Source organism: Acinonyx jubatus, chromosome C2 (assembly GCF_027475565.1).
Source record: "Acinonyx jubatus isolate Ajub_Pintada_27869175 chromosome C2, VMU_Ajub_asm_v1.0, whole genome shotgun sequence".
Taxonomy (NCBI): domain Eukaryota; kingdom Metazoa; phylum Chordata; class Mammalia; order Carnivora; family Felidae; genus Acinonyx; species Acinonyx jubatus.
The window spans coordinates 57,483,054-57,501,423 of NC_069384.1; the positions used below are offsets into that span (position 1 = coordinate 57,483,054).

The following is an 18,370-nucleotide window of genomic DNA, read 5'->3' on the forward strand; positions in this document are numbered from 1 at the left end:
ATGACCTCCGGTTTGGGTATTTTGTGACTCCCCCCTACCTCTCTGGTTTCATCTTCACTGTAGTGATCACATAATAGGAGGATTCTTCCAAGGTCTATAGTCAGAGTCACCTCAACCCAGGGATGAATTATTCCCATGATCAGAAGTAAGAAACATCTGGAAACATTGGATTTATTTGGGGAAATTTCAGGAATCTTCATGTTGACTGGAAACTGCTTTAGGATTCTATAAAGAACCCTAAAAATATGGGTCTATAGTTTCCTTTAACACTCTCACTTTCAAAGAGGAAGTCACCTAATTTAAGAATCTACAAAGCATGTCAGTCTCTCTTAGCATAGATCTATAAAGTGTGAGTATTTAAGTTTTTTGAGGTTCACATTCCTCATTATATAGCAAGGTTGGCAGTTTTTGTGAATACTTTTACATTTTAACTGTCTGAAGAGATGGTTTTTCTTTGGGCACACATAGTGGTGAAATTTAGTTACTGCACCTAGCATTATCGTGCAAGCATTCCGAATATAACAAATGGCCTGACACTTGCAATCTGAACAGTGCATTTTTTCTTTCAAATTTCTCCCACATACTTAAAAGACTCAGGTTTTAGGAGCTTAATTCACTATGATAGAGGGTTAACATTTCATACTTAAAAAAAAAATAAGCTAGGAGCCACCGATTTGACCCTATCACGTTTTGTAAGTGAGCCACTATAATTTTTAAGTCAGTATATGTTCATGTATTTTTATTCATATTGATTTGCAAAATGTATACATCTCACTTTTTAACTATTGTATTATGAGAAACTTTAAACATACCCAAAAGTTAACAGAATAATACAGTGAAATCTCATGTATCTTTCATATGTAATGCTAATCTTTGTTTCATGTGCAAACCTTACTTCTTCCCCCAAAATATGGATTGTTATAAACCAAATTTTAAACACTGTACTATTTCATTCATAAATAAATATATAACTCTAAAATATGTAACTCTTAAAATATAACTCTAAGAGATTAGGATTTTTTTTTAAGTTTATTTTGAGAGGGCAAGGGCGGGGAGGAGCAGAGAGAATCCCAAGCAGGCTCCTCGCTGTCCGAGCAGAGCCTGATGAGGGATTTGAACTCACAAATCCTGAGATCAGGACCTGAGCCGAAATCAAGAGTCAGAAACTTAACCAATTGAGCCACCCAGGTGCCCCAGAAGAGATAGGGATTTTTTTTAAATGTAACTATATCATCAGCACACCTGAAAAAAACAGCAGTACTTATAATATCATCTGTGTTATTGTCAATGTTCAGAAACTCTCCTGAGTCTCTTTCAATCTAGAACAGTTCCCTCTCTCTCTTGTTCCTTTTTTCCCCTTGCCATATGCTGGTTGAAGACATTGGTTTGTTTTTGGTTTTTTTTTTTCTGTAGCCTTTCTCATATTCTAGATGTAAGTGATAGCATCTCTGTGGTGCTGTTTAGTATATTCCTTTGTGTCTCTTATTTGATATAATTGGAGACAACATGCTTTGAGACCTTTCCTAGCATGTCACCGTGTTCAACTTAATTTATTATAAATGTATGTAGTATATATATTATATATATACACATGCTTCTTGGATTATTGTTGTCTCTCTTTTTAAATATTGCTAAAGCTCCCTTAATAATGGTGTAAACATACATGTGAGTCTAACTGATAAAAGTCACATCTTGGGGAGTAGGTAAAAGTCAGGAATTTTGTTGGTGGGAAGGGAATATGAATGGCCCATAGGTGTTTTGAGATTGTTTCTGCTTTGCCTCCTCCCTCTCGCCTTCCTCACTGGCTGGAGAGAGCTATCACAGGAAATCTATTGCCAAATTCCTTGGGGAGTCTAAAGAATATTTTAAAGTTCATACAAACAAGTCTTATTCAAGGAACTAGCACAAAATTTTTTTAAGGCCCATAACTGATGTTTTACCCTCTTTACTAAGAGTCCTCAAAGATTTTTAGGGACGCCTTGGGTGGCTCAGTTGTTTAAGTGTCCAATTCTCGATTTCGGCTCATGTCATGATCTCGTGGTTAGTGAGTTCGAGCTCCGAGTTGGACTCGACCCTGACAGTGTGGAGCCTGCTTGGGATTCTCCCTCTGCCCCTCCCCTGCTTTCTCACTCTCTCTCAAAATAAATAAAATAAACATTAAAAAAAGAGTCCTCTAAGATTTTTATTCCTATAAACACTCTAGACTTATTTAAAAGTAGCCTCTGATCATAGGAGATAAAGATCCCCATTTGAAGTATGGTTATTGCTGTTGATTTTGATTACTTTTAGGAAACTTTGGATACCATCTGGAGTTCTCTTTTGGACAGAGCTTAGACTTCAGGACAGCAAGAGATGACAGAAGGGAATGGGAGCATGAGGTTCGACTCCTTTATTGTGATAGGAAGAAACTGGAACTCTTTTTAACTTTCTGTCCTCACATCTTCCATCTGCGTTAAATGTTCTTATTATCCCCCATGGCTCACCACTGCTGCCTGTGCTCTTTCCTCCCTGCAGCCCCATTTCAGGCTTTTGTTCTTTCTTTAATGGTTTCCCTGACCTCTTTGTTTAGGTGATTTCAGAATATAATAGAATAAAACTTCAAAAGCAAAAACAAAAGCAAACCTAGAAGAGAAACTGTGTGATCAGTGTCCTTTGAGACCTGTCAGCCATTCCAGTGGTCCTCACCTTTCTTCCCAACCCGACTGTGGGCCATCCTGACACCTGGCCAATTCTGAGGATGCCGCAAGTTGCTTGGGTTCTGGAGAGCCTGTTCTGGCAGTCACGAAAAGCCTTCATGCGTTTTAGGCTGCCCTGGGCATGTGGGCAGCATGCATCTGTCTCTGCGTGTCTGTGAGGGTGTGTGTGCGTGTCTGCACGCAGTAAGATTTACAGCCGCCTGTGAATAGGTTCAGTCTGCAAGGACAAAACAGCCTCCTTATTCTGCCATTAAAATACATGTATTCCTGTGGAACTGCTTTTTTTGTTTGGGATCTTTCTGAGAGATGAAAATATCCTCCTTGGAGATTATCAACCTATCTGACGTGTCTAGTGGATAATAATTATTTTGTTCAAAGAGGCAGATCTTTAAATATTAAGTTTATTTATTTCTTTTGAGAGGAGGGGAGAGGGGCAGAGAGGGAGACAGAGAATCCCAAGCAGGCTCTGAGCTGGCAGCACAGAGCCCGACGCCGGGCTCCATCTCACTGAACTCAGGAACTGCAAGATCATGACCTGAGCTGAAATCAAGAGTTGGATGCTAAACCAACTGAGCCACCCTGGCGCCCCTAGGAAGATCTTTAAATGGCAAACATGGAGCAAGGGAAGAGTGGGAATTCATTTGCTATGTTTACTTACAAAAAGAACAAGAAGGGTACTATGCCCCCCTACAGAAGTGTTTTTCTTCTCTGTGCTAGGATATAAAATCTTGAGTGAGGAAGAAGTGTTGAACAAAGTTTAAGAAGTGGGATGAGTGAGTGGGAGATGAGGATAGGTTGAGACCATGACTTGGGGATGCTTGCAGAAACTGTATGGGAGGCGTCTATGAAGGAGACAGGATCTGGGGATATTTGCCAGCAGGAGGTGTTTGCCAGTGGGTGTGGGGCTAAGCAGAGAGGTGAGGTTTCTTTGCACAAGATGGACAAGGACGAGGAGGATTTAGTGATGGAAGGAAATATTTGTGCAAAAGGAGGGTATGTTTGCGGAAGGGAGAGCTGAGAGGATTGAAGATTTAAGTGACGATGATGTTTGGATTAACAGAGGATAGGGGAAATGGCTGCTTTGGGAGTTCTGAAATGAGAATATTGCTAGAGAAGGAAATGGTTCTTCCTGAAGCTTCTAATTAGCCCCCCCCCCCATCATGTTTTCTTGTTGGGATTAGTGGAAAAAGAGGGAGGTTTTGTATCCATTGTTCTCCATTCTTAAGCTTCCAGTTTGGGGCTGAAATGAATTCCCCAGGTTTCCCTTTTTGTCCTCTAAAAGTTCCCCTCAGGGAAAAAAAAAAAAAAAAGCTCCCCCTCAGGCCCCATCTGCTGCCACAGGAATACCCCTCCTCCCCAGAATTCATGTAAAGAATGGCACTACTTCTGAGGGACTGCTCCAAGCTGGTGTCTGAATTCAATTACATGTCATCAGCACGTGCTTTATTTATAACATCACCATATTGTAAACATTAGCACTGAAAGAGACCAGCCTGTGGACCACCAGTGTTCTGGGAGAGCTTTGAAACCAGTGTCGGCCACTGTCTGCGACAACATATGTTCCCAGAGCCAGCGCCTCTGCTTGGAAGGCCCGAGTAGGACACAGTAGAGACTCAAACTTTTTTATTAAGTGGAAATTTTAACGTGTACCCTCCCGATTTTAGGGCGTATTCTTTTTTCTGAATTTGCTTCTGTAATCTACATCCTCACCTTTTCCCAGCCACTCTACAGTTCACCTGCTCTGCTCGGGCAGGTCTGCTCTGATTAATCCCCACTGTTCTGGGTGACCCTACGAAGTGTCTGTGCATGGCAACGTCAAATGACAAGTAACGTGTCATATACAGCGGGACTTCTGCAAAATCTTTTGGGTTTCTGGATAACTGCATTTATATGGACCGGACTGTAAGTCCCGCTCCCTTAACACAAGCCAATGCAGCAGGGTGCAAGAAACACAACACAGGCTTTGCTTTGATTTGCTTTTTTTTTTTTTAACCCTTTGATCGCTGGGTGTGTTTCCAACCTCTTGACACCAAGATCCTGTAGCTCTGGCAATCACAATGCTGTCAATTCACTGTAGGCGACACAGTTTGAATGAGATCAGCTCACTGTATTGAGTGTAAATGGCGCTGGAGAATTCTGTTTTAAAACAGATACCAGAGCCATGTGTCAGAGAGAAAAGGAGCTACCAAGACACTTAACCAACATGATCCTTGAGATTAGTTTTGCAAGTCATTTTCTTCTCTAGGGAAAACATACTGTGAGTTGCCGTGGTGTCATCCAGAGATGTCTTCATGTCTTCTGGCATTTTCTAATTGACGATGAGCTGAAGTACATTTCAGGTGATAAAATAACCAGAGCTCTGGGGGGGAGGGGGGATTAAATGTATGGATTGGAAAGTAAACCGAAACATTTCAACACACATTAGCTTCTTTCCTGTTTAGACTTCCCGGTGTTGTCTTTTCTCTCAGATGGGCACCAGATGCCTTCTCCCTTCTCCACGCCCATTCTGTGGATCCGCGTGTAATATATGTACTTGTGAAAGCCCTCGGGGCTCTTTTGCTTCTACGACAACAATGCAGTGATTTTTATAATTTCCCTGAGACTTCTTTTTTGTTGACATAAAATGTACAAGAAACCCAAAATAAACACGCAGAAGCCAGGCTGGAAACAGGGTCCTCCTCGCCTGCCTCCCCTCTTACACATGTTAACACAGATCTCTCCCCTCTGCTGCCCTCTCTCTTGCTCACCGCTTTGGCACACCTCTCGCGGTGCTTCCTAGTCCTTCCTCGTCCCGACCTCGGCAGCAGTCTCTGATGCATCCGTCTGCAGTGTTCCCATGTCCCACCACTCCTTCCCCTCATCGCCAGGGAATTCATCAAACCCAAACTCTTCCAGTGTGTTCTCCACCTTCCTGCCTCCCCCCTCCTGGCTCCCCCTCCTTCAAAGCGCATATTGGCTCAACAGGTCTCCATTCCCCTGTGCTTTCCCCATCTCTAGGCCTCCACTAACGTGATCTCACCTGCAATGAAAAGCATACTCCGGAAGTAGGGAAGGGGAAGGGTATCACAGCCATATTGTCATGCCTGGGGTCAGGAAGGGCACCGACTTATCCTTTACCTTTTGAGTTGAGTGGGTTGGCGGCATTAAGAGATAACCAAACTGAGACAAGTATACATATTCACTCAACTCTGGCACGTGGACGAAGCTTTGGGAAAACGAGTAAGTTCCATATTTGTGTTTGATGATGTATTTTTATATGCACAGCCTTTCACATATCCTTAATAGACCTAGTGAGGTTGAACAGAAAAACTGGGGTGTCAAACACGAATATCCTTTCAGATATTCTCTGGAATGTGCGTACATCCAAATCATGTTTAACTTTCCCCTACAAGCATGTATGGGGGAGAAACGTTGCATGTTTCTCAATTGTGGCTTCTTATTTGCAAATGTCCTGCTTGTCTCTTCCCTGGAGTCTGTAAAGCTGATCTTCCTTCAGCAAGCGCTGCTTTGCAGTACTTTGGTGTTGCATTTTGTTTGGTCAACCAAACTGTTTCAGTAATTACACTTCTTGATTTTTAAAAAAGCGTGTGTGAGGAGGAGAAGGGTATCAAGTATGCAACCCTGCAAGTTAGGAAGTTTCATATTCTACAGTTTTATTTGCCCAGATAAAGAGGGAAAAGAATTTGTGAATATTTCATTTGGGTGATTAAGTAGCATTTGCAGCTGCAAATAGGCTCAAATAGAGTAATATATTTTATAGTCTAAAATGACATCAGGGGCGCCTGGGTGGCTCAGTCAGTTAAGTGTCCGACTTCAGCTCAGGTCATGATCTTGCGGTTTGTGGGTTTGAGCCCCACGTCAGGTTCTGTGCTGACAGCTCAGAGCCTGGAGCCTGCTTTAGTTTCTGTGTCTCCCTCTCTTTCTGCCCCTCCCCCACTCACACTCTGTGTCTCTTTCTCTCAAAAATAAGTAAACATTAAAAAAAAATTTAAAAAGCAAATAAGTAAAATCACATCATTATCTTATATGGCTGAGTCAAAAAATAAACTTTTATTCATACCAAAATAGAATTTATTTGTTTTATACATACTGGCCTGACTAATTTTATTAGGAGAAAACAGAAAAACCATACTCTTTTAAAAAATTAAACTTTTAAGGATCCATTTTGATATTAAGCGTTAAGCCCTTCGGCTCTGTGCTGTTAACAGAGTAAATGTTTAAAATGCAGTGTTTGGGCTCACTGTTTAATTTTTTACTTCTATTTAATCACATGTGCCCTGGCTTGCTTTCCAGGTTGCTGTCTCCGCACATTGTGAGAATTCCTCTTCTAACTTAGCTCTGTTTCTTATTTTGTATACATTATCTTTAAACCAAAGTCACCCCACTGACTTTCATTCTTTTCTTGTCTATTCTAACATCTCACTTAGAGATTTCCTTTTGTAGCCTTGTCTAAAATATCCTAAATGGTTGGAGGATTGCTTTCCAGTTTAAGCTACTTCTAGGGTAGGCAAATGGCTTGGACCCTTGAGGGCATATCTTACATGGTGGTAGAGATGAGAAAGAATTGAGATCACTATGAGAGAGAAATGCATGGTTATTAAATAGAGTTCATCCCAGAAGAGGTACATGCTAGGAATTTTCAAAAAGGACCATGCCATCAAAAAATAGCTCTTTTTCCTTACATGATTTTTGCTGTTAATTCTGTCAGAGACAGGGCATTTGCTGCATGTACCAGTGGTCTAATCTCTAACGGGCTTGAGATTTTGCTTATGCCCTTAAATCACAGAATTTTAGGGGCATCTGGGTGGCTCAGTCGGTTAAGCGTCCAACTTTAGCTCAGGTCATGATCTCGCAGTTCACAAGTTCAAGCCCTGCACGGGGCTCTGTGCTGACAGCTCAGAGCCTGGAGCCTGCTTCAAGATTCTGTGTGTTTTTCTCTCTGCCCCTCCCCTACTCGTTCTCTCTCTCTATCTCTCAAAAATAAATAAAAACATAATTTTTGTTTTTAAAATCACAGAATCTTAAGTGCAGAAGTGGCCTTATGCTACCTTTGGGTAGTCCTCACCAGATTCCCTTTCCTTCAATGGGACATGAGCTTTTTGTCATTCCTTTCCACCATAATTTCCACAGGCTGCCACTCTCACTGAGCTAATCCCCTCCACGCTCCTTTGCCAGTGTGTCAATCAGTTCTTTATTAAGGCATGTGTCTTAAGAGCAATCATTTGTTCATATGAGTGTCTCTCCCCTTGGACTATAAGCCGTGTAAGGCAGGAAGTGGTGTCTGACCACATACTTCCCAGTACTCAGCTTGAGAGCCTAGTTTATGGTAAGAACTTAAGGAAGATTAACACCTTCCTGGTAGCAAACAACTCCCAAATCTCAGTGGCTTAAGACCATCTTGGGTTGGCAGGGGTCCTGTTCCACGGTGTCCTCACTGAGGGGTACAGACTTGGATGCATGCTAGCCGTCTCAGCAGAGGATGGAAAGAGTGAATCATGCCCCAGCTCTTAATGTTTCAGCTTGGAACTGACGTCTCCCTTTCTCTCCTAGTTCCTTGATCAAAGCCAGAGACACAGCCGTATCCCAATGTTACGGGGTGTAGAAGAGCAATACTGCTTTGTTTCTGACAGGAGGAGAACAGGACCGAATCAATATCTGACACACGATGGGCACCTAAGAGCCACCTAAGGAATGAAGTACCTAAAGCTTTCTGTTGGGATTTTAATTTCTTTCTGTACAATAAGCAGAACCACTTCAATATGTATCCTGTCAACTACAGTTTTTAGAAGATGAGGATACTAATATTATTGTCCCAGCTGTGTTCAGCAAACTTGTGGGACTTTTTCAGTAACCACTCTGTCCACTGTACTCATATCAGGAAAACTGTTGTGTTGTTCAGATTAAGAGAGTATGGAATGGGTAAATTTGCACAATTAACATTTTGCCTGAGTCATTTAGAACAGAACCTTTTTTTTTACAAGAGTTACGATCTCGCTCAACAGCTCGACAAGAACTTAGGAAGAATGAGGACCTAATCAATTTAAACATGAAGTACTTCTGACAACGTTTTAAGTTCTACTTAGCAAATTTCAATTACATAATAATGTTTTCAACTGTAATATAGTCACCATGTTTTGCATTACATCCCCAGACATCCAACTTAAGGCCGAAAGTTTGCACCCTTTTACCAAGTCATTTACAACTTGAATGTTCACACACACATACGTGTGAGGTGGTGGGTGTGTTAACTAACCAGATGGTGAATCCTTTCACAACATATATGTACATCACATCACCACAGTGTGCCTTTTAAATATCTTGCAATTTTATCTGTCAATTGCACCTCAAAGATCTGAAATAAAATAAAGTAAAATACATGCAAATTTAAAAAAGAGCAGTATTGCCACAGATTATATATACTCTAGTATTTTACATTAAGTATTTTTTCCCTCCTTAATTGTCAAAACAACTCAGGTTGTATGAAATGTGGAAAGTACAAACTAGTATGAGAGGTGAATTAAAAATCACTGGTAGGTATGCCTGGGTGGCTCAGTCAGTTGAATGGCCCAACTCTTGATTTCGACTCTTGATTGATCGTGGGTTGTGGGATTGAGCCACTCTCAGCATGGAGCCTTCTTGAGATCCTCTCTGTCTCTCCCTCTGCCCCTCTCCCCTGCTCATGCACTCCCTCTCTCTCTAAAATGATAATAATAATAATAATAATAATAATAATATCACTGGTAATACCACTACCCAGATAAAACCACTACTAACTTTTTGGCATGATCTCTTCCATTCTGTTGTTCTTGTTGTTCTTGGCATATAGACAAAGCAAGAGAAGATACTGGCTCATAATGGGGGGTGGCAGTGGAAATGGTAAGAAATGATTAGATTGAGACTGCTGTTTTAGGGACAATGCTGATGAGATTTATTGATGGACAAAAGGAGGAAGGACATGATAGGCCAGGGATAGAATTGATGGAGAAGATTGGGGATATCAATGATGACTCCCAGAATTCTGGCCTGAGCATTTGTCTGTAATCTGTGTGTATGGGTGGGCGTACCTATAAGAAAACTGAGCTCATTTATATATGGCTTTTAAAATTTACTGAATATTGTATGAATGTACTTTTTATGCTATAAATTACACTTCAGGGCCACCTGGGTGGCTCAGTCAGTTGAGCATCCAACTCTTGATTTTGGCTCAGGTCATGATCTTATGCTTCGTGGGTTCGAGCTCCAAGTTGGGGTCTGTGCTGACAGCACGGAGCCTGCTTGGGATTCTCTCTCTCCCTCTGCCTCTCTCTGCCCCTCTCCCATCCTTTCTCTCTCTGGTTGTCTCTCAAAATAAATAAATAAAATTTAAAAAGTACCTCAAAATAATTACTTTGAATGGTTGTGTAATATTCATTCATATGAAGTATGATAGCTTATTTAACTTTCTCCCTGTTGTTAGGCATTTAGGGTATTTCCCCCCACCCACCATAATATATTAACACCGCAGTGTCCTCAGGACCCACTTATTTCCTTGTTTCTTCCATTCAAAACTATTTAACCTGAGAGAATTGGCCAAGGTTTGCTGGATTTTCAGCATGGCAAACCAGCCGGAGATGAAGTTGGTTGAGAACAGAGAGGATCATGACTGCAGGTCATCTTGGTTTCAGTCCTCCAAGGGGGCAGAGTGAGGTATGTCCCAAACTGGACTCGTGTGGCTTTCAAGGTCATAGCTGGTGGTCACAGACAGTTGCTCAGAGGGACATTTGTCCTGGGGGCAGAGATGGTGCTGTCCCTGAAGAACGAAAGACCTGATCAAAGCCAGATGGCATGACCACATTCCAACCGGGAGGAAGTTTTAAAGGAGACTCTCAGTTTTGTTTTATTTTGTTTTGAGGCCTACTTCAAAAAATAATCATGCTTTTGGGGCGCCTAGGTAGCTCAGTTGGTTGAGTATCTGACTTCAGCTCAGGTCATGATCTCGCGTTTTGGGTTCGAGCCCCGGGTCAGGCTCTGTGCTGACAGCTCAGAGCCTGGAGCCTGCTTTGGATTCTGTGTCTCCCTCTCTCTTTGCCCCTCCCTCACTCTTTCTGCCTCTCTCTCTCTCTCTCTCTCTCTCTCAAAAATAAGTTAAAACATTAAAAAAAATTTTAAGATAATCCTGCTTTTAATCAATCAGGATGGGATTCGGGTTGGAGGAAAGGGAACCCAAGGCAGAGCTTGTTGGGGAAGCTGAACTTTACAAGATGTTGTGTACCTAGCTCATCAATAGGATAAAAGCACCTAGACTGTTTCTTGGCCCCCGGTCTGGATAAGAAGCAGTTCCCTACTATACTGCCTGGATCTTTCTGGGAAGTTCACACAGCTGAGCAACCAAGGCAAAATCGTCAATCTCTGGGTAGGAGGCAGGGGGGAAGTCTGTAACTGAAATTGAAAACTTGTGTTCATTGAGTATCTCACCAACAGGTCGGTGTGAATCAAGAGAGGTTGGAAATGAGATAGGAACACTAGAAATACCCCTTTTTTAAACTTGTGGCCTGGGTACAGAAACAAGCACATTATTAAAATTGATTACTAACCATAAGCAACACTGTTCACATAGAGACGAGGGATGTAATAACTAGTGTGTGAGGAGCCTGACACGTTGGACAGTGTCAGAAGTGCGTGAATTCAATGAGGATGTGCACATGGTATTTTTGCTTTGGCGGTAATCTAAAAAATACATATCTTTATCAGTTACAAACGCCAGCCTTCTATTTGCAGTGATCATTTGTATTTATTTTCATAAACTAAAACTTTATTTTCTTAAGTTGTTACTCACACTAGAGTCCAAAATACTCTTATGGGTACATAGGTTTTTTAAAAAATGGTAAGCATGGAATATAGAATCCTAATCTGAGCCTTGAAGAATGGGGGTGTTCAGATAAGTGCAAAGGACAGAGAAAAGCATTTCCACAAGAGGAGAGAGTGTGAGATCAAGGATGAGCATGATTCATTAGGGTACCAAGAGCTTGAAAGAATACTCCCATTTTCACGTTTTAAATACTGCCTCCTTACCCTAATATGGCAGTAGTTTCAGGAGCACTCTTACCTCTGTTTCCTTAATTACCTGCCTTTTTCTGATGGGTACAGGAGCATTATGACATCTTTTTTCAGAAGGTAACTCTCATAGCCCCTTTTAAAGAGTCATCTGCTATCTTATTTTTTTTATTTTTTATTTTTCATTTTATTTATTTTATTTTTAAAAAAATTTTTTTAACATTTATTTATTTTTGAGACAGAGAGAGAGCGCGCATGAACAGGGGAGAGTCAGAGAAAGAGGGAGACACAGAATCTGAAACAGGCTCCAGGTTCTGAGCTGTCAGCACGGAGCCTGACACGGGGCTCGAACCCACAGACTGCGAGATCATGACCTGAGCCGAAGTCGGACACTTAACCGACTGAGCCACCCAGGCGCCCCATCATTTTATTTATTTTAGAGAGAGAGCACAAGCAGGGGAGAGGGGCAGAGGAAGAGAGAGAGGGGGTGGGGAGGGAATCAATCTTAAGCAGGCTCCATGCCCGGCATGAAGCCCGACGTGGGGCTCAATCCCACAACCTTGGGATTATGACCTGAGCCAAAATCAACAGTTGGACGCTCAACCCACTGAGCCACCTAGGTGCCCAAGAGTCATCTTTTGACCCTCATATTACTGATCAGTGTCTAGCATGAAACTTTCTTTGTGTGCCAGAATGTGAATTTTGTCCTGCAGGACTTGACTTCTGAACAGTTAATGATTCTAGCAGAGACATCCAAAGGAGGGTCCGTTGCGTCACCACTTTGGGTGTTTGCCTGGTACTCAGGAAGCAGGTGGTCCACCAAGGACTGGAACGCTAGTGGGAAATTGTCTTTTTTATGGACCAGCCTAATCCTGCACCTGTACTTTGTTAGAGATTTGTTCTCGAATGTCATTGATGGCCTCTTGAGTTATTTTTCTTTTGCACAAAAATCATCCCAGATCAATGTTCATTATGCTTCTTCATTTTAGTAATAAACCTAGGTTTATTACTAAACCAGAGTTTGTGTTTGTTAATTACATCAGGCCAGAATGTAAGGCTGTTTTTGTTCAGATGTAGGCTGACAAATACTTGGTCTTTTTCAGTCTTCTTTGTTAAGTAAAACTTTTTTTTTTCTTTTTCCTTGACAGATTCCAGCAAGATCATGGCAGAGCCTAGCCACGTGCAAAAGCAGCTTGATTTACAAAATGGTAGCTTAGAGGCAGGCTTTGTGACAAATTCCCTGGAAGACGATTCCCAAAACGTGATGGAGAGCCTGAGCCCCAAGAAATACTCTTCCAGTCTGAGATTTAAAGCCAATGGAGACTATTCTGGCTCTTATTTAACCCTCTCACAGCCTGTGCCTACTAAGAGAAGCCCTTCCCCTCTGGGAACGAGTGTCAGGAGTAGCCCCTCCCTGGCCAAAATCCAAGGAAGCAAGCAGTTCTCCTGTGATGCAACTGACAAAAGCCTTTCCCTGAAACCACCTACCCCTCTACTCAGCACCTCCCCGTCCCTGAGCGGGTATCCACTTGGGAGAGCGGACTTTGATCATTATACCGGCAGGGACAGTGAAAGGTCCTTGAGGCTCGCAGAGAAGCCTCCCTATTCCAAATATAGCTCAAGGAATAAATCCCATGACAATGTCTACTTTCTCGGGGGGCTAGAAGGCCGAAAGGCGTCCGGTTCACTCCTGGCCATGTGGAATGGAAGTCCCCTGAGCGACACCGGCTTCTCTCCCATCAGCAGATCGGGGGCGGCAAGCATGCCTTCAAGCCCAAAGCAAGCCAGGAAAATGAGCAGCCAGGACAACCTGACACTTCAGCCCAGGTTGACCCGACACAAGGAGCCGGCATCTGAAAGCATGGGTTTAAGAACTAGGAAGTATTCGGGCAGCAGCCTGAGTCACATGGGGGCCTACAGCCGCTCTCTCCCCAGGTTACACAGGGCCACAGACAACCAGCTGACACCCCTCACTTTGCCTCCCAGAAGCTCCCTGGGCAATTCCAAACGAGCGAAACTGGGGGAAAAGGATCTACCTCACAGCATCGTAGACAATGACAATTACCTGAATTTCTCTTCTTTGAGCTCAGGGGCTTTACCCTATAAACCCTCGGCTTCTGAGGGCAACCCTTATGTAAGTTCCACCCTCAGCGTCCCTGCCAGTCCTCGTGTGGCTCGGAAGATGCTTCTGGCCTCCACCTCCTCCTGTACCTCCGATGACCTTGACAGGGCTTCCTATCCGGGGCCCGGCCCTGGTCATCTGTTTTCTCCTGGAGAGCCGGACAGAGTCTTCGCCACCAGGAGGAACTTCTCTTGTGGATCTGTCGAGTTCGATGATGCGGATCTGGACAGCCTCAGACAGGCCTCAGGAACCCCCCAGCCTGTCCTTCGGGAAAGGAAAAGCAGCATCAGCTCCATTTCAGGCCGCGAAGACCTGATGGATTATCACCGGCGGCAGAGGGAGGAGAGACTCAGGGAGCAGGAAATGGAGCGACTGGTAATCTTCTTCATCTGGCTTGACCTCACTGTTCCCTTGAGCAGCTTCTTGGAGACACGCTCCAAGGATATGTGTGGGCCTGGAGGATGTCCAAGTGCAGCAGCCGCGGCTGTGCCTTTCTAGAATTCTGCTGTCCTTCCTTCTCTCAGTCACTCTTAGTGGCCACGTGCGGGTATTTGAAGGCCTCCCTGTCCCTAGTGTTGAATTAAGTTGCTCGGCAGAGTCCTCTCAAGCGTAGATTCTTGATCAATGTAACAAGGTAGTTGTGCCTTTTACTGAATTTCTTCTAAGTCTTACAAACATGAACACTGTGAGTAAACCCTGACTTCTATCCTTGATGTCATCAAATTCCCATGTGCATGGTCTGATAGAAGTAACCAGTGAAATCATGACTCACTGGGAATTAGGCAATACATTTTTCTGAATAGCATGTTGTCTGGAAGGTTGAAAGGTTGGCTAAGTGTTGCCCAACCTTTTTTCTGTCCTGGACACATACACACACCACCCCCATCCTCCCTTCAGCAGTGCCTCCTAGTACATACAGTGACCCCCAACTACACACACGGAAACATTTTTTGAGTTGTCTTTTTCTACTTAAGGTGGATATATGCTTATTGTGGAAAATACTGAAAAGAGAGAGAAAAGAGAAAACATCCCTTGAGAGTCCCGTTAATGAATGAGGACAAACTAACTGCATTCTTATTATTTTTTTCTTTTAAGCATAGACCTTTTTGTTTATTTGTTTTTCAGGATGAACAGGGTCAGAGATTATTTTAACTCATTAATGATGAGTTGTTCCTTAATGAGGGATGCAGCAGGACGATAAAGCTGAGTTTACAAAAGTGTCAGAGTATCAAGCTTTAGTTGCTGAAAGAAAGTATGCTGGAATAGGATTTCTGAACCACAGACCAAACTCAATAATGTCCTACAGGACAACAAAATTGTAACGTTTGGATTGTAGTGGACAGAAGCCATTTCCATCCATACGGAACAAGATTCATTTGGAATTTTAGAAAAAGAATCGTTTGCATCGCTTGTAGTTTTGGTAGGTTAATATCTATCCTCACAGATATCCTGATCAGTAATTGGGAATGAAAACAAATGTGGGTACCTTTACAGAAGTCTAAGTTCCTTGGGTGGGTCTGTGAGATGGCACTCCAATACGACGGTTCCCTTTGTGGTCATAAATAATCTCCAGCGATTCTTCGTGGTCACAAAAAGGCATTGTATTTGGGCTTGATTCTTTGACATAAATTCAGAAAAAGTTTTAATTAGCACCTAAGAGACCTTCTTATGTAATGGATAGCAAACCTGGCTCAATGTTGTGCTGAACAACTCTTGCTTTTTTTAGTGTGGTATAATTCACACATAATGTTACACTAGTTTCAGAGGTACAACATAGTGATTTTGCAAATCTATACATTACGCTATGGACACCACAACTGTAGCTGCCATCTGTCACCATACAACTTTTTAATACCATTGACTATATTCCCTATGCTTTACCTTTCATCCCTGAACAACTATTATTAATGAAATCAGAAAATTAGCTTCTATCTGATGACTTATTAAGGAATCTAGGAGAGCATTTCAGTGTCTTCCCTCACCCCAGCGATCTTCCTGAGATGATCTTAGTCACTCTTCTGTTCCAAGGGCAGGAAACCAACCTCAAAAACCACCTCCAGGGGCGCCTGGGTGGCTCTGTTGGTGAGGCATCCAATGCTTGATTTTGATTAGGTCATGATTACACGGTTGTGAGATTGGGCTCCATGCTGGGCATGGAGTCTGCTGAAGATACTCTCTCGCCCTCTCCCTCGGACCTTTTCTCTGCGTGCTCTCTCTCTCAAAAACAAACAAACATCACCTCCAGTGCGTTTCATTTTTAGCACTTTTAAGTGTTGGTGAATTTCTGTTTCCTCTAGTGTTCCCAAATCTGCTAAAGTTCCTGGCAGTCCAGGAAGTAACCTTCCTTACTGCCTGTAAAGCCAGTGCCTCAATAATGGGCTTTGTCATACTCCATGAGATGAGGCTTATTTTTATGACGCTCTGGGCTTGGCCTCTGCTGCTTTCTATTTGATTACATCCCAGTAAAAGGGGAGATAGATTCTCATTGAGCCTCTGCAAGTAATGTTATTGCAATTAAAAAATAAAGTGACTTAGAAAATACAGTTCTTCGGGAATTCTGAGGCACCAAGGAGAAAAAACTACCATTGAAAACAATGTTCCGTTTTGTTTGCAAATTCAAAGTCAACTAAATTGAGGGTTAGAGATAGATGAAGGTGGATGCTACAGGGCTTTCCCCATCAGACAATAGGACATCACACGTAATGCCAATGATTTTTCACAATGCATATGGCAATTGGATTTCTAGTATCAGTTCGATGAGTTCTATGTAATTAATTCTTACTCCTCTGCATCTTGAGTCATTAGTTTGATTTCACAAAGTCATCTATTTATGGACAAAAAGAAGTCCTGAAAATCTGAGTTAGCCGCCTAGTGCCGTCTCATGCTTGTCTGTGCAGTGTCAGCTCAGAAACCTCTACCCACAAGTCTGTTCTCTGAAATCTCAAGAGTGAAGAAAGAGTATCTGGTAAAGTCCTATCCCCAAGGCTCTGAGACTCTTTCTTTGTTGAAGGCATGATGCAGTCTATAACTTACAGCCAAGTGTCTAGGCAAACATGAGAGGAAAGTAGAGACCACTTGGTAAGGGTAAGAGTAAGTAGCTATGGTTAATCTGTGGTGAAGTTAATGAGTGGTATAAGCAAGGAGAGTTAAAATCCTCTATCGGGGCATAGGACATTGGACTTATTTAATCAGCATTTCCCCTGAGGGTAAGAACATATTATAGAGGATGAGGACATTGGCATATATCCAAGACCTTTCTGTAAAGGGCACCATCTCTGGACTTAATATATATTATAATATTTCACCTGTACAACATTAGCCTAGGGAAGGATGAGCTCCTCACTTGATTTGACAAATCTTTCTATGCCATTTTTGATGGTGTTGAGCTATTCATCAATAAAGGGCATAGCAAACCTAATTATTTCCAACATTCTTCTTTTCATAGGTCAAGGAACAAATCTTGCGCTCGCCACGGGTCCTCTGGGAAACTTAGGGTTAGTTCATATATAAAAGATACCTTGAAAAACTTGTTTGTTTTTTTTTTTTTTCCTGAATTTAGGGTCTGATTTTGGGAAGACAAAATTAAATATTAATCAGAGGTAATTTCGTTACGTGACTAATAAAGGATTGTGGATGCCTAAGAACAATGAATATTTGCAATTTGCCTACCTAATAAAGCAACAATAGATTACTCTGTGATAAAGAGTAAATCTTAAATAATTAGGAAATGAGGAATTTTTTGGCATTTAAATATTCAGGGATATCTCTCAGCACAAAGCACAAATAAGTTACTCTTGTGAGATACTGCATCTCTGTTCTCTGGGCAGATCATATAGAAAAATAACCTTCTGTTACCTTTCATAAGCATGGGCTGATTTCTCCAAGATCAGTCTATCATTCCAATATAGATAACTGCGTTTTAGTTTTATGTTAATAGGGCATTTGTCATGCAATACATTTTTTAAACAATTACTTTATGAGTAAACCCATCACAGTTGTGCAAGCTTTGCCAAAATTTGACCGTTTTAATTACATTTTTATAGACTTACTATTTGCAAGTATTATCAACCAAGTCAAATAAAGCTCCCTTCGTGCAAACCTACAATTTTAAAAATTTTTAGCAACTTTTGTTCTCCATGGTCTTCTTTCAATTCTGGAACAACCAGATACTTTAAGACCATAGTACATAACTTACAGATATTGGAAATTATGTTTAAGCTGACACATCACAGAACATAATTACTATTGACATAAAAAGGTGTGCCATAATGATCATTCAGTTTAGTTGAATACAACTTTTATATTTTTCTTAATCTTAAACATAACCTTAGCTTATCTTTTCAGTAAACTAATACTATAAGACATTTTAAAAATTTCAGCTAAACTAGGGGCACCTGAGTGACTCAGTCAGTTAAGCGTCCAGCTTCGGCTCAGTTCATGATCTCACACTCCGTGAGTTCGAGCCCCACATCAAGCTCTGTGTTGACACCTCAGAGCCTGGAGCATGCTTGGGATTCTG

General features: G+C 42.0%; 1 protein-coding gene across 13 annotated transcripts in view; it reads left to right on the top strand.

Moving 5' to 3' along the window:
* Window positions 1-18,370, top strand: part of PHLDB2 (pleckstrin homology like domain family B member 2) — a 226,997-nt gene that overhangs the window by 124,314 nt on the left and 84,313 nt on the right. For all 13 annotated transcript variants that reach the window (XM_053220826.1, XM_053220828.1, XM_027077706.2 and 10 more), the window contains one exon: window positions 12,878-14,226. In XM_053220826.1, the coding sequence (XP_053076801.1) occupies window positions 12,878-14,226 (1,349 nt within the window). The remainder of the gene's footprint in view (window positions 1-12,877; window positions 14,227-18,370) is intronic.